Source organism: Heterocephalus glaber, unplaced genomic scaffold (assembly GCF_053883595.1).
Source record: "Heterocephalus glaber isolate CG9 unplaced genomic scaffold, H.glaber_assembly_v1.0 deba00001600, whole genome shotgun sequence".
NCBI lineage: Eukaryota > Metazoa > Chordata > Mammalia > Rodentia > Bathyergidae > Heterocephalus > Heterocephalus glaber.
In genome coordinates this window covers 38,159,370-38,174,733 of record NW_028258372.1, presented here as the reverse complement: position 1 = coordinate 38,174,733, position 15,364 = coordinate 38,159,370, and the positions used below count along the sequence as shown (strand labels likewise).

Sequence of the window (15,364 nt, the reverse complement as noted above, 5' to 3'; positions counted from 1 at the left end):
AAAAGATGGTGTTCTGTTCATGGTTATAACATTTAATTACCAAATACAGATAGAATAAGTAGGTCCTCAATGGTTTCTAAAGAGATATGTATAACAATGCATGGTGTCTCAGTCTCCACCTCAAAAGGTAAGAGATAGTGCACGCAGTGGAAGATAAATTTTGTGTTGGCAGTGTTTAGGGTTCAACTGAGATGATTAAGTTTGGACCTGAAAATATTCCTTAAAACAACTGTGGCCCACTCTGAAATATAAATACATGACTACTGAGCCTCTAGAGCATCAGTTGTGAAAAGAGATAAAACTGGAAAAAAAAAAAAAAAAAAGCAGTGTTTCTAGGCCACATTCTTCCAAATTTAGTTTTGTTTTTTTTTTGTACCGGGGATCGAACTTGGGTCCTTGCGCTTGTGCAGCAGGCGGCAAAATCACTGAGCTAAATTCCCGGCCCCAAATTTAGTTTCTTATACAGAGGCAATCCATCAACACAATGCTGTGGCTTGGACCTACTTCTATCACTTGTTAATTTTACAAACAGGCAAGTTACTTCTCTCAAAGCCCTAGGTTTTCATCTTTGAAATATAAGAAACTGGCCTACATGGTTCCAGAGATGAAATGAATTTAAAGACAGTGAGGAGCAAAAGGGAACAGTGTATCTTCTGGACTCATAAAAACCATGTTACCAATCTACTTTTCCCCCCTTTCTTTCCAACATTCAAGATGATGTCTTGAAGGAGATCATTGGAGAAATTTCCATCCAACATAAAATAGTGGACAATCACAGTTTGGGATGTCTCTCCTAGGTAATTTTCTCTTAAAGTAATTCTTTTTTCTCCACAGATCACCAAAGTGAGTCTTTATTTTAACAGGGCCTGTGCTGCGGCATGGGTGTGTGTGTGTGTCTGTGTGTGTGCGTCAGTACACAGGAGGAAGCCCTCCTAGACTAAAGCCCAAGAAGTGGCTGGGGAGTGCTCTTATATAGCAGCTTGTAAGCTCATGTCAGTGAGAGGCAAGTCAGAAATATGAGAATCTTCTGGAAGGCTTGATGTGAGTGTTCAGTATGCAAATAAGGGGCCAGGTCCCTCCCTTCCTCAAAAAAGCAACAGTAGTGTCTAAAGTGTCAGGAGTTGGGGAGCACTATGGTGACTGACTGCACACATGTTGGAGTGGCGAGTGGAGCAGGATTGCCAGGAAAAACACTGAAGCAAGCTGTCCCAGTCCACTAGGAGACGCTGAGAGGGAGTAAAGGGAGGTGAGGGGAAAGGGTGCAACAGCTACCAGCCAAGCCATGTCCTGCCCCTTCCAGCCAGCACAAGAAAAATGAGAAAGTCAGGCACTTCTTATCTCAGTTCCCCCGAGAGATTTTATCCTTCTTAAACTTAAGGGGAGCGAAAGGGCAAAGATCCATTTTTCTGTAACTGCTTCAAGCTTAGTACTTCTTATCACCTTACAGTAACATACTCACCCCCAGATGGCTCTCACCGCAGAAATTCGAACTGATGGGGGTTGTGTCTCATGAAGACCACTAACTGTTGCCTGTAGGAACTGCTGGATCAGTTCAGGGGACATAGCAACAGTGAACCGACTGGCAGCCCAAAGTGCCCGACCCAAGAGGAAAGGAGACACTGGGAGAAAGACAGAGGAATTATAGGTTGGATGATGAAAGCTCTGTTACATACCCTTCCTGCCTCCTATCTCCACTTGTCAAAGGTTCACAAGTAACTGGACACTACATAATATATACAAGTCATTTGAGAGAAAAGGATGATCTCATACGGTAAAGGCAAATGTGTGATCTGGTAGAGAACCAATTTCCCAGTTGCACTTCTGCCTATTGGGAAAGCAGATCTTGAGTTTTGGAAACTAGAGACTTTACCAATCCAGTTCCCAGCCTCAACTCTTATTCTTCTTCTTTTTTTTTTTCTTGGTACTGGGGATTGAACTCAGGTCCTTGTGCTTGCGAGGCAAGCGGCGGAACCACTGAGCTAAATCCCCAGCCCTCTTATTATTCTCTACCTGCACTACTACGTTAGTCTTCTACATATATTTACCACTGCTATTTTCTTCCTACTCTTGGACCATTGATAGAACATTATAAACTACAGTTCTCATCATGCCATTCTTCTCTTTATAACCTGCCAGTGAATTTTACAGTCTACCAAATAAAGACCACCTTAGTCACCATGGCACTCAAAGTTCCCTAAAATCAGTGATTCTGTCATTAGCTATGATTTCCCTTTATGCATTCTTAACTGAAGTATATATCCGTCCCCAGCAACACACATCTTACTTTACCAGCTCTGTGCTTATCACCTAACTGATTTCTCAAGGCAAAGTAATCCTATCTCTGAGCCACTGTAATTCTGTGTTTAGCACCTTACATGCTGTGTATTTTGTTTGGTATTCCAGTCATGGTATAAGGATTACTATTTCCTGATTACAATAAGCTGCTTGAGGAGACTAAACTTAATCAGCCTGACATAGGACTTAACTTAGTTACACAGATAAAAACATCTGATTAGCAGAAATTATTGAATAGACCCTAACAAACCAGTCAAATATTACACAATACATTTCATAAAACAACAGTTCTCAAAGTATGGTCCATGAACTCCTGGAAGTTTCTAAAGTTAAAACAATTTTTATAATAATACTAAGAAATCTTCAGTGCTTTTCATTCTCTTCTATAAATGTACAGTGGAGTTTCCCAGAGGCTATGTAATAGCATGGTTCTGAAAACTAATGGAATATATGTAAGTACAATTACTGTATTTTAAAGAACTTTTGTTTTAATTTTTAGTATGTTATATTTTGATAAATAAAACCCACATAAAAGTACTTTTGGGACTGGTGATAATTTCTAAGAATATAAAGTGGTTCTGAGACCAGAAAGTATGAGAATGGCTGACACAGAAAAGTCTCTAGCTATAGACAGGATTAACAAATGTTACATATTGAGCCTTTTTCAAATACTAATTTTAGAATATAGAATAAATTTTTGAAGATTCTTTGCCAGGCAAACTCTATAAAGAAATATGTTGATGGGTTTGAGAAATCTTGACACTTTCATTTAACAGAACGTCTACTACCTGACAAGGGCTTCTAGGATACACTGATAAACAGATATGATTTCTACTAAGACCTTACATTCTAGGAGAGAGAAAACACATTCAGCAACTATCATTTGATGCAGTACATGACAAGTACAGAGTGAAACAAGATATTCCCAATGAATCTGGGCTCCGGATGTGCAATAATTGTAATTTTGTGATTCAAAGAATGGAAAAGATGGGGTAAGAAATCCTATAACAGATTATCTATTTAGAATCTCAGAGTAAAATGTTATTAAATGATGTAAGCTACTCCCAGGGCTACCCTAAGAAAGGCAGGTAGGCCAGTGGATTGAGGATGGCCCAAATGTTCCAGGATTTAAGTACTGAGTAGGGAAGTAAGGACAATATGTGTCTCTAAGGATGAGAATAGGCATGGCATGGGTAGAATCAATGTAGCAGCAAATGTCACAGTGAGAGGCAATGATTTTTAGCTACTACTCTGGAGAAATCAGTCTGATAGTAACGACTTGTTTCTTTAAGGCAACTTTAAGGCAAGCAGCTAACCCATTCATGAATATTGGCGAAGAGTATAGCGTGAGAAAAATGACAGGAAGCAAACAGAAGAATGGGTCTGACTGGTGCTCTGGACCTATTAAATCAAGCCAGAGTTCTTAGGCATACCAACCAGGTATGCATTCCATTCAAATGCCAACAACAGTCACAAATGGGAGCACTAATTTGGAAGCAAACATGAACAGTGTGGAAGAATTATGAACTATACAAAATCAGTCTCTTAGTAGGTGATATTTGGCCCAAGGTCCCTGTATTGCTTTAGGCATTTAGATGAGTTCGCATCCTATAGTGCATAGAATGCCCACCCAAAGAAAACAAGAACACTTGGTCTACTACCTGTCTAGAAGACAAATTTAACTGTGCTGAAGGCAGGTCTAAAAATCTTCCAGATTCCGGGCAGAAACATACCCGAGAGGTTGAGGTCTGCAAGGATGACGTTGGTCAGGAACCCGTGCATGTCGAAATGAATCCTGCCATTTTTTACACTGTCAGTGATAATGGACTTCACTGAGCCAAGGGCAAGCATGCAGGCCTCGTGGATCTTCCACCTGTGAGAAGGATACCACAGGCTGGAAAAACAAACTCTACTACCAACAACAGAAAAGTATTTGAGGGGAGAAGACTCAGGAAAGGACCTTTCAACATAATCTGACCCAGAAGGGCCATTTATTTGTCCTTCTCATCTAAACACAGTTATTAAACGGCACCAAAAGTAAGAATAAATTTAGTAACAGATTTTTCTAATTAACACAAAATAAAGTCCTTCCCTTTAAGGTTATTTTAAAACAGAAAAAAAAAAAAAAGCATTTTGAGATTAGGTAAAACTTCTTTAGAAAAGATGATTCAAAATAAGGCTTTGATTGCCTCAGGTCTGATGCCCAAAACAGTCACAAGTCAAGCACCTTGACTGCTCGCTCTTACCAGTGCTCAGTGCCGCTGTTTTTGGTTTGCTCAGCTTCTTGTAAATGCCGAGTGGCTGCAGCGGCCAGGGCTGCTGCACTCTCATTCTGGAAATCTGTGGCCACTGCCTAGGGGGAAAGAAGAGCTAAAAAATCTTATGTGCGTAGTAAATGCTTTTTAACTGCAAATTGCTTTAGTCTGGACTATTAAAAGTGAATGGTTTATGGGGCAAAAAAAAAAAAAAGTGAATGGTTTGGGCTGGGGATTTAGCTCAGTGGTTCTGCCTCCTATCTTTCAAGTGTAAGGTCCTGAGTTCGAACCCCAGTACCAAAAAAAACCAGTGAATGGTTTAATGAAAAAAAAAAAAAAAAAAAAAAAAGAAGATAGAGAAATAGGAAGTAGGGAGAAGTTCTAATAATTCCCCAAATTTTATATTCCGTGGTTTCAAAAATATTTCAATACATATGCTAATTTGTTTCATTTATACCACTAGGTCCTTAATTTAGTTCACTGAAAATTAAGTTTTGTGCTATTATCTGTTTCTTTTTTTCTGAGTCTTTTTTGTCTGTGACTTGTAGTGTAACATTTCAGCCATTCTTTTAAGATAATGGTACACAGTGTATTAACGAATGTTATTCCTTAATTTATGAAATTTTGCTTTTCATGGAAGACTTTTTAAAAAATACTTTATTAATATCTACTTGTATGACATAAAAATTTTTTTTTTTTAAAAAGGGAATGGAGGGGCCGGGGATTTGGCTCAGTGGTACGGTGCCTGCCTTGCAAGCATAAGGTCCTGATTTCGATCCCTGGTACCAAACAAAAAACAAAACCCCCAAAAACACAAAGGGAATGGTTCAAACTCTTTCACATATATATGCTAAACTCTGATTAGGTATATTAAAAACGTGACTCTATTAGCTCAGAGTCTATAATGAAATTATGTAACACTTATGTTTCTGCAGAGCCTAGGCACTGTAAGGCTAACTAGTTGCTTCCGTTGGCTCTATTCAGTAAGTATAGGTGACAGTGACAGATTCAGCTTTAGATGGCAATGGACCCGATATTTATTCTTTTAGAATCTGGTCAAGGAAAAATTAGGCTACCCTCCTAGCCTTCAAAACTACTACAATCTTTCACAGGTGCTTTAGAAATACTAAATAATAGTCAGAAGTGATTCACCAACAAATCTCCTACCCGAAAAGAAGCAAGTGGCAGCTTCCTTACAGCACTTCAGCCTACTGACAACCCTGAGCTCTAGTCATAAGAGACAAAGAAAACACAGGCAGAGGTAGGGATGTCCACCGGTCAGTAATCTTTTTCATTTAAGTTTGTCAAACTCTGGTTTGTGCTGGTCTTGTTGAAGAGTAGATAAAACTGAAATGTTCTTGATTCAATTACCCTTTAGTCTTCATCCTCTGGGGGATTCTTACATCTAATATTTACTTGTAAATCAGAATTTGAAGCAACAACTTCAGAATCTGAGCCTCACATTTCATTTGAGAAGCTCTCTTGTATTTCGCACAAAAAAGTCTGAGATAAAGCCACTCGACAGTATTGCTCACTGTGGGTTACATGTCTAGGAAGAAAAACACTCAAGTGTTACTTGCTGAAGTATCAAAGTAACTCACCAGCAACAGGTCTTGAGCTGCGATTCTAACAGTGTAGGAGAAAGTATCATCATCTTCATCTTCTACAAACTGTTGGGGGTTGGCTGTCCATACTTTAATCTGAAAAGATGATGAAGTTAGGTCTTTGTGAGGCTACCAATCTGGTTTACATGCTCCTTCTTTCCATCAGACATGGGAAGAATTCACAACCTTTCATCCTAAAAATTCTGGCTTCAAAAGTCTTTTCTTTTTGTTGTAGAGAAACAAATCCTTTATCAAGTATGTAGTAATGGGTACTACTTTCTAGAAGATTCTGTGTTTGAATTTGGCAGAACACTTGTTCTCTGCTGTCAATCAGCTATTATTCTTTTTGTACCGGGAATCGAATTCAAGGCCTAGCGTTTGCCAGACAGTTGCTGTGCCACTGAGCTACATCCCCGGCCCAGGTATTACTTTGATAAACTGATTTTCTGATTATATTAGGTCTGATGGGATATTTACTAAAAATATTATGTCAATTTTTGTGCCATTTTATATGATGCAACATTTTATTCTTAAATGACCAGGCTAATAATCTAATCACTATATTTCACTATTTATAGCGAAGCAAAAGGTTCTGCTAAATATCAGGATCTTTGACTACTGTCCTTCAGATTTTCCTAATGGAAAAAGTGTTCTCAAAATCCAAATACCTAGGAATTTGAAAAAAAAAAAAAAGTCAACTTTCCTAGAGGGCTGGGGATTTAGCTCAGCGGTGCCACCACCTGCCTTGCAAGCGCAAGGTCCTGAGTTCGATCCCCAGTACAAAAAAAAAAAAAAAAAAAAAAACTTTCCTAGAACTTCATATCAAGTTATTTTTAGTGCTCATTTTTCAGAAATAAAGTGTTTACTTCACCAAGGCCTCACATTCATCAAGTTGTCTTTCCAAATACAAGCTGGGAACTGTTAAATATTATTTACCTGCTCCTCAGTGATTTGCATGTACAGGATAATATAGTAAATCAATTCAGGCAAGGCTTTCTTAACAGTGCTTTTGAATTTGCTATTTTCTAGTAGGGCATGGACAAATTCAAAAATGCTAAAGACGAGATTTTCAAAACCCAGGACTTCACCTATAGGAAATACACAAAAGAAGAAATTAATGATAAGAAAGCAAAAGGAAAGCATGTATGCTGGAAATAAACTATATTATCTTTGCAAATTAATGAATACTTAAAGTACTTGCTAATCACTATCCCAAAGGATTGTGAGAGGAGGTTGAAGAGTCAAAGAAAGGAACTGTGAGGATATTAATCAATTTTTTTTTTTTGTGGTACTGGGGATCAAACCCAGGTCCTTGCGCTTTTGAGGCAGGCAGTGGAACCACTGAGCTAAATCCCTGGCCCAATTTTTGTTTTTTTCTTTTTTGGGGGTGCTTTGGTACAGGCTCTTGCTATATAGTTCAGGCTGGTCTTGAACTCACTATGTAGCCCAGGCTGGCCTCAAACCTCCAGTGGTCCTCCTGCCTCAGCTTCCCTAGTGCTGGGATTACAGGTGTGTGTCATCATACCCAGTTATTTTTCTTTTTAATTATTCTTTTATTTATTTATTTTGCAGTGCTGGGGATCAAATTCAGGGCCTTGAGCATGCTAGGCAAGCACTCTACCACTGAGCTACACCCCTAGCCCTCTTTGGTTTTTCAAGTAAAAAAATCAGAAACATTGAATGTATTTTCCAGCTTATCTACTTTTGATCTGAAATACTTAAAACAGAAAGAAAATATCTTCATCTGGGACTTCAAAATTAAACTAGACAAAACACAAAAAAGTAGCTGGATTAAGTGGCCTTTAAAGAATCTGGTCCAACTCAGAAATTCTGTGAGTACATGGTTCTTTGCAAATGCCTATGAAGAATAAAGATGGTCAATTCTCAGTTCTTCACATCTAATACAATGAAAGGAAACCTGATTCCAGATCCCTTTTCCCAATAACTGGTATTTATGTCAAGATCATATAAACTACATACCATCAGAATCCACAGGATCTTCTACTTCCTCTGTGTAATTCACTTCTGTCCTCACATAAGTATGAAGAAGAGTAAAGAAACAGAATTTGGAGTTTGCTTTACACATATGTTACAAGAGAATGTAAGTAGTTCAATGCTAAGAGCAGACACTTAAAAGTGAACCACATGAATGTGAGACCCAAGGCTAGATTCCCAACTATAGGTGGTACGAGATCCCTTGGGTTTTCAAGAAAGGATATAAAGCTGCACTCTCTGTTAGGGTGTTCCAAACAATAGGCAGAATCTGCTGCATGGAGGACACCATGTGCTTTGGGAAGTTTTTCACCAGGGCTGTCACTGCCTGAGAAGGAGAAAAACAGCCAAGAATGTAATCAGTAGTTTTGGACTACACTTTCCAAACTCCCAGTCTCACTTGTAGTAAATGTTTACCTTTAGGACCTCCATCTTAAACCCACTGTCGGATGTGGGGCCATCTGGTATCTGGAGGGCCTGAACAAAGGCTTCTGTGAACTGCTGCACCACAGGAAAGATGAGGACTTTGGCTGCACCCTGATAACAGAAATCAAAGGTAACCCTGGACAAACATCTAGTCCATGGCCTCAATATATATATCACACAAAGTCTGTTTTGTTTTTGGAGTACTTGGGTGTTGAACCAAGGGCTCTGCACATGCTAGGCAAATGGTCTACCACTGGGCTGCCTCCCTAGCCCTTTTTATTTTATTCTGAAACACAGGCTTGACTGAGCTGCCCAGGCTGGCCTCAAATCTGCCATCCTGTTGCAGCCTCTTGAGTGGCGGTGCCCCCTCACTTGTGGCTAGTCACTGAGATTTGAGGCATCTAAAGCTCTCTTCAGGCTCAGGCCCCAATCAGAAGGGCATAGAGGTGCCTCCAAAGATCCCACAGAATGTCCTTAACTACACTTTCAGTTCTGCACCACAGTCCACTTAGAGGTCACTGTACCAGACCACTTTCCCATAACGACTTCTGAATCCCCGGAATCAGTATATTGCAGCTAGGTCTATTTCACATAACAGGGCCATAAAACAACAGAAAAGTTCTAGGGAAACTAATATGAAAAGGACATGGGATAAGGTGTGTGAAGAAATAAACTATATACAAATTTAAACATTTACTCAAAATGATAAGTCTACCTACAATATTGGTTATGACAAGGAGCCACTGCTTTGCTGCAATGGAAGGCATTAACAAAGACTTTAATATGAAGTCTGTTGGTTACTCAAAGGCTCACTTACCTTTTCCAGCTCCTCCATGTTACAGATCATATGGGCACAAGTAGTAAAAATCTCCACAGCTCGGGACCGAGTTCGAATACCATACACCTAGGAAAAAGGTTACAGCACACCCTGAGATTGGAGTGTGTACGCGTGTGTGTGTGTGTGTGTAGACTAGAAGTAAGACTATTACTATGAGGAATGATCAATCCTCACATGAGATTAGATTTCCTACAGAGACGGGAAATATTCACTCATGTTTGAGAGAAACTTCTGTAATTCAGAGAATATAAGGTAGCAGACTAAGAATGTCAGAACTTCTTGGAATTAGCCTTATAAAAAGATTTTTGTAGGGTAACTTAATGTGGCCAATGTATTTCTTTGGTTCTTTTCTTTCTTTCTCTTTTTTGGTACTGGGAATTGAACTCAGGGACTTGTGCTTGCCAGGTAGATGCTGCACTGCTGAGTTACATTCCCAGCCCTCTTTCTTTTTCTTGTTTTTTTTTTCTTTTTTGGTACCAGGGATCGAACTCGGGACCTTGTGCTTGCGAGGCAGGCAGCAGAACCACTGAGCTAAATCCCCAGCCCTCTTTCCTTTTCTTTCATAGTGCCGGGAAACAAACCTAGGGCCTCCTTACAAATGCTAAGCACCTCACTGAGCTATATCTCCAGCTCTAAATTCACTTCTTTTAAGATGTACACTACTGATCGAGAGCAGAAGAACAGGGAGGTTGAAACGTTAACCATTATACATCTATACCTTATTGTCAATGAGTTATCATTCATATACAGCTTGATATTCAAATATACATATTTGGCATACTATATATGTGACATATTAAGGGTCTATTGAGCCAGACATGATGGCGCACACCTGTACTCCCAGCACTACTGAGGCTGAGGCAGGAGGGTGCAAATTACGGCACAGCCCAGGCAACTTAGCAGGACCCTGTGTCAAAATTAAAAATAAAAAAGGGGTTGGGGAGTAGCGCAGTGTAAAGGTCCTGGGTTCAATCTCTAATACCACACACTTACCAAAAAGGATCTATTTGTGCAAAGAAGTGATAGACTATTTCTAAATCCTGAACAGAAGGCTAGAGGCAGCAATAAAGGCTCTAGGCATTTCGGGATTAGAGGATGCCAAGAAATATGAAGTATATGAAGATAGGTCACTCTTTCATCAAGGGCTGGCCTGCAGTTGTGAGTGAAAAGTCTTATGTTTAATTCAGACTCTGATCTAGATCTTTGTCAGTTTGAGTCTTTAGGGGTGGGGATCAGTAGCAAACACAATAATCTCCCACCAGAGAGGTGGAGGCTAACCACAGCCCGAACAGCCCTCTTTGTTGAAATCAGGGAGCTGAGGTTCCATACCTCTGCCATGGTGAAGATCTTATACATCTCTGGGAGAATGACAGGAGCCACAAGTGGCATCTGTGTGTCTGTCACTTCTCTAGTGAACTCTACAAAGAAAAGAGTAGTATCATCAAAATGTAAGCCATTAAGTATGAAAAGTTTCAAACTGTTTCTAGATAGCGCTGTCAGCATACAAGTAAGGACACTGGCCTGGCAGCCTTTATCCTGGGGCAGAAAAAGGAATTAATATACCCCACTATCCTGGGTAACATCAAGCCCTATGAGTCAAATGAAGATCAAATGTTCAAGGTTTTATCTTCTGTACTAGCTGTGACTTCCTCATGAAGAATAAATCCTGACCTTTGAACAGTGAGTGTTCTACTTTATTTAGATATTCCAGGACTCAGACCAAACAAATATGATGGACAGCATATTAATGCTAACAAGTTTTATGCAGTGATTTAACCCTACTAATGAAGTGACTGTATTTTTTACTCTCCTGTGATTATTCCCAATCGTCTCAACTTACATTTTACAGGGTTTTTTTGTTTGTTTGTTTGTTCTTTTGGAGACAAGTTCTCATTATGTTGCCAAGACTGGCCTTAATTACCAGATTCTGTTTCAGTCTTGTGAGCACCTGGGATTACAAGTGGGTACCACTGTGGCCGGCCACACTTTATACATTTAAAGTTCAATGTAAGTTTTCTGAGGTCATTTGGTAAGTCAAAAAAAGGGTTGCGATACCAACACTTCAACCTCCAAACTTCTTTGAGACTACAGGAAAAGATGTATCTTGTGAATCAAGTATTTTAATTCTTAGCTGCTATGTTTGCATTTCCTTCACACCATAAGGCTTAGTTTTCTTTTATAAATATATAAATAATTGAGAAGGCTCAATGAAAGAAGACAGGGATAGTATATTAAAAAAAAACAAGAACAAAAAAACAAAACCTCAAAGAGGATGGGTGCAGCAGTGCATGCTGCAGTCCCACCTATTCAGGAGGTTGAGGTAGGGTGATCACTTGAGTACAGGAGTTCAAGGCTGCCTGGGCAATACAGCAAGATGCTGCCTCAAAAGCAAACACCAAAAAACCCCTGAAGAGAATCAGTCCCATTCTCCTACTGGTTCCTATGCATACACAAATGTTCTGCTATTTTTATACACACCTGAGTTTCTATTTTCAGAGTTCATATAGTTTGTCCTCTTTTGAAAATATTTGAAGGAGTTATTTGGGAGTGGAAATTGGCTGCAATCCACTCTATGTCTGATGACTCCATTACAAAAGGATACAAATTTCCCTACCAGTTCTTTCCCTTGGCTGACAGAAAAATGATCTCATTGAACAATAATTTCCTTAGTCCACTACAATGAGGGCTTTTCAGCATTCCAATCAGGATAAATGTACAATCATCCTTTTTCTTCAGGTCTATCAAAAGGAATCCACTGTGTTGGCAGATTAGGAGGGAATAGGCTTCCTTTCATAGGTAGAAAATATATCTGTTGTTATCCTAGTACTATGATGCTATAAATAAAGAACTCTCCCAATTCCATGGAGGAGTATGTGGAGTCACTGAATAAGGAATCAAAAAGCAGAAGAAAGGGAAATAAGAAGGAAGCAAAAAATATGAACAAGAAACATTTGGATCTTTTTTTTTGGTAACTGCATTTCATCTGAGCAAAAACTAAAGTTTTGTCACAAGCAACCAATGAACATATAAGTAGACAGTTTAAAAAAGCACCTGGGGCATGGGAAGAGGAAGTTCTGAAACAAATGGAGAAGAATTTGACTTTGACATAGAACTGATATCATCTACCATTGGTATCACGGGGACTAAGATTTGGCTTAGATGCCTAGCTCTGTAAACTGAGATTCAAAGCGTGGACTTGGCATTCACAAGTAGCTAATACAATTCAGCTAAGCTAGCAGGTCACAGAGAAACAAGATAAAATATAGGTGGGATGTTTCCTATATTCTAGGGCCTCACATAGAATAATTTCTAAAAGATCTGTCTAAAATGACTAAAGTTTAGATACAGATTTCTTTCTTTTTTTCTTTTCAAGACAGTGTCTTACTATGTAGTCCAGGCTGGCCTTGAACTCACCATTCTCCTGCCTCAGCCTCCTGAGTGATGGGATTAAAGGCCTGTGCCACCACGCCCAGCTCAGATAGATTTCTTGAAGGATTTCCTACTGTCCTTATCTACAGGACTGGAAGCAGAGCAGAACTCACATAGCACCTGGACACTCAGGCCATACTTAGGGACAGAAGAAAGCAGGTTCTGGGAGGGAGTGATAGGGTAATCAGTCTTAGACCAGGTATTCATCAAATCTCCCTGCACTGAAAGTTAGAAGCATTTTTATCAATCTCTCAGAACAGAAAAACGATACCAAAGACTGTATTCTCTAAGCTAGCTAAATAATGGTCGGGATAATACAGATATATGGTTTTGTATCTTTTTTTCTTATATTTCTTTTTTTTTTTTTTTTTTTTTTTTTTTTGAGACAAGGCCTCACTATGTAATATAAGCTGGTCTTGAACTCACTATGTAGCCCAGACTGGCCTCAAACTTGCAGTGATCCTCTTGCCTTAGCCTTTCAAGTGCTGGAATTACAGGCGTGTGCTACCATGCCTGGCCTTTTCTTATATTTCTGTAAAATTTCTATTTGCTTTTACCCCCCGCAGTGCTAGAGAATGAGCCCAGGGCCTCACACACACTAAACAAGTACATTTACCAGTAAGCCACATCCCCAGCCACATATGACCATTCTTAACTCTGTTCAATTCAACAGTAGAATACAAACCCTTGAGTTCTAGTAACTGCTCACTTCATTGGCTGATTTTCCACATTATCACTATAAAAATGAAACTCATTAATTGAGACATTTTTCAGGAGGATATACAGCTGGCTAATGGCTAATATATAATAATGATGGTAATTATAAGGACCAAATTTTGCTGAGTGCTTACCACATGTTATTGTGCTAAATACTTTACACAGATTAGCTTAAACCACCAAAAGCTACTTTGAAGTAGACACTTATCATCTTAATTTTACAGACAAAAAAACTTAGGCTCAAAGAAGCTAAGTTAAAGGTGAAGCCAGACTATGAACCTAAAATATCTAAATACTCAATCACTATGGTATTCTTGTACTCTTTTATCTTTCTTTTCTTTACTTTTTGTTCCAGCTGGGGCTGGAGCTCAGAGGCTCATATATACTAGGGATGATTCTACCCTGCAGCTATGCCCCCAGTCCTTTACACCCATAAGTAATAAGGTTTGATGGTAAAAGCAGTGCTATGCCAACTTAATTTCTTAAAATGAGCCAAGGAAGTAGATGTGGAAGTAAAAACTACGAGAGGAATAATATTTGCAAAAAAACTGGAGGAGAGGAATAGCATTTGTAGCAAGTCTTCCGCCTGGGCCACCCTATCACACAGCTTCTTGTAAGTGTGCCTGTCACTTAGGATCCAAATACCAATACCAGGAAAAAGACTTCTGGTACCTGTCAGCACGCGCATGGCTCCATGGACTGCATTTAAGTCTCCGCTCACCAACATCTCCATGAGCAGGTTGAAGAGCTGGGGCCAGGCTTCAGGCCAGTCCCAGTGGGCAATGGCTGACACTGCATAGGCAACACTGGAACGCACTTTGCTTATTGATTCTCTCAACCCATTGGGTAGTAGCTCCCGGATAACGATTTTTGCCTGTGGAGGAGGAAAGTCCACTTGCCGTTATATCAGGTTATAAGTCACTGGCAGAGCCCAGTCCAGTTTGGAACTATGTTATATTAAAAACAAAACAGGGCCGGGGATTTAGCTCAGTGGTGCCACCACCTGCCTCACAAGGCCCTAAGTTCGATCCCTGGAACCAAAACAAACAAATAAACAAACCTCACAAAAAACTTCATATCTATAGAAAATTCCTACATGAAAACTTGACGATTCATTCACAGAGTTCATCAGTAATCTCTAAACTTATGCTGGCCATTACAGTTGCCACTAGCTCCATGTGGCTGTTTCAATGAAAATTAAATAAAATTAAAAAAAAAATTAAATTAAAATTCAGTTCCTCAGTTACAGGAACCAGATTTTTAGGTGCTCAAAAGCCATATCAGGCCTCCTATTGGACATTCCAGATCCAAAATGTTTCCATATTTGCAGAAGGTTCCAAAGAACAGTGTTACTCTAGACCTTGTATCTCAGTAATTCTTAGGGGTCCAAGATGGTTGCACAGTATTCTACTAGGCAAAAACACGGTTTCACTTAATGCTCAAGCCTTTTGAAGTTGGTAGTTTAATTCCAATTTTAGATTTCTTTTTCTGCCTAGCCCCCCCCACCCCCCAGTGCCAGAGATTGAACCCAGGGTCTTGCACATGTTAGGCAAGCCCTCTACCACTGATCTATATCCCCAGCCCTTTTCTTTTCTCTTTTTTGAGGCAGGGTCTTGCTACATTGCCCAGACTGGCCTTGAACTTGGAATCCTGCTGCTGCAGCCTCCTGAGTAGACGGGATTACAGACCAGTCCCACTGTGCCTGGCTTCAGCCTAGTCTTTTGATTGCTCCATGCTGTCAAAGAATGTTGAAAGCCTAATCTCTTAAAATAGTCCCTCAAATCTCGGGAGGTAGATTAATCAAGCAA

At 39.6% G+C, this 15,364-nt stretch overlaps 1 protein-coding gene across 6 annotated transcripts in view; it reads right to left on the bottom strand.

Moving 5' to 3' along the window:
* The window catches only part of Ipo9 (importin 9), a 47,853-nt gene that overhangs the window by 17,474 nt on the left and 15,015 nt on the right, over positions 1-15,364 (bottom strand). For 5 of the 6 annotated variants that reach the window (XR_002388509.2, XM_087194157.1, XM_021242190.2 and 2 more), the window contains 11 exons: positions 14,229-14,430; positions 10,740-10,828; positions 9,390-9,476; positions 8,564-8,683; positions 8,374-8,474; positions 8,135-8,193; positions 7,091-7,242; positions 6,152-6,250; positions 4,542-4,648; positions 4,029-4,168; positions 1,460-1,619 (listed from right to left, as the gene is read on the bottom strand). Coding sequence is in view for 5 of the 6 variants with exons in the window: in XM_021242190.2 (XP_021097849.1) it covers positions 1,460-1,619; positions 4,029-4,168; positions 4,542-4,648; positions 6,152-6,250; positions 7,091-7,242; positions 8,135-8,193; positions 8,374-8,474; positions 8,564-8,683; positions 9,390-9,476; positions 10,740-10,828; positions 14,229-14,430 (1,316 nt within the window). In the remaining variant the exon portion in view is untranslated. The remainder of the gene's footprint in view (positions 1-1,459; positions 1,620-4,028; positions 4,169-4,541; positions 4,649-6,151; positions 6,251-7,090; positions 7,243-8,134; positions 8,194-8,373; positions 8,475-8,563; positions 8,684-9,389; positions 9,477-10,739; positions 10,829-14,228; positions 14,431-15,364) is intronic. The other variant, XM_087194158.1, reaches the window with a different exon arrangement.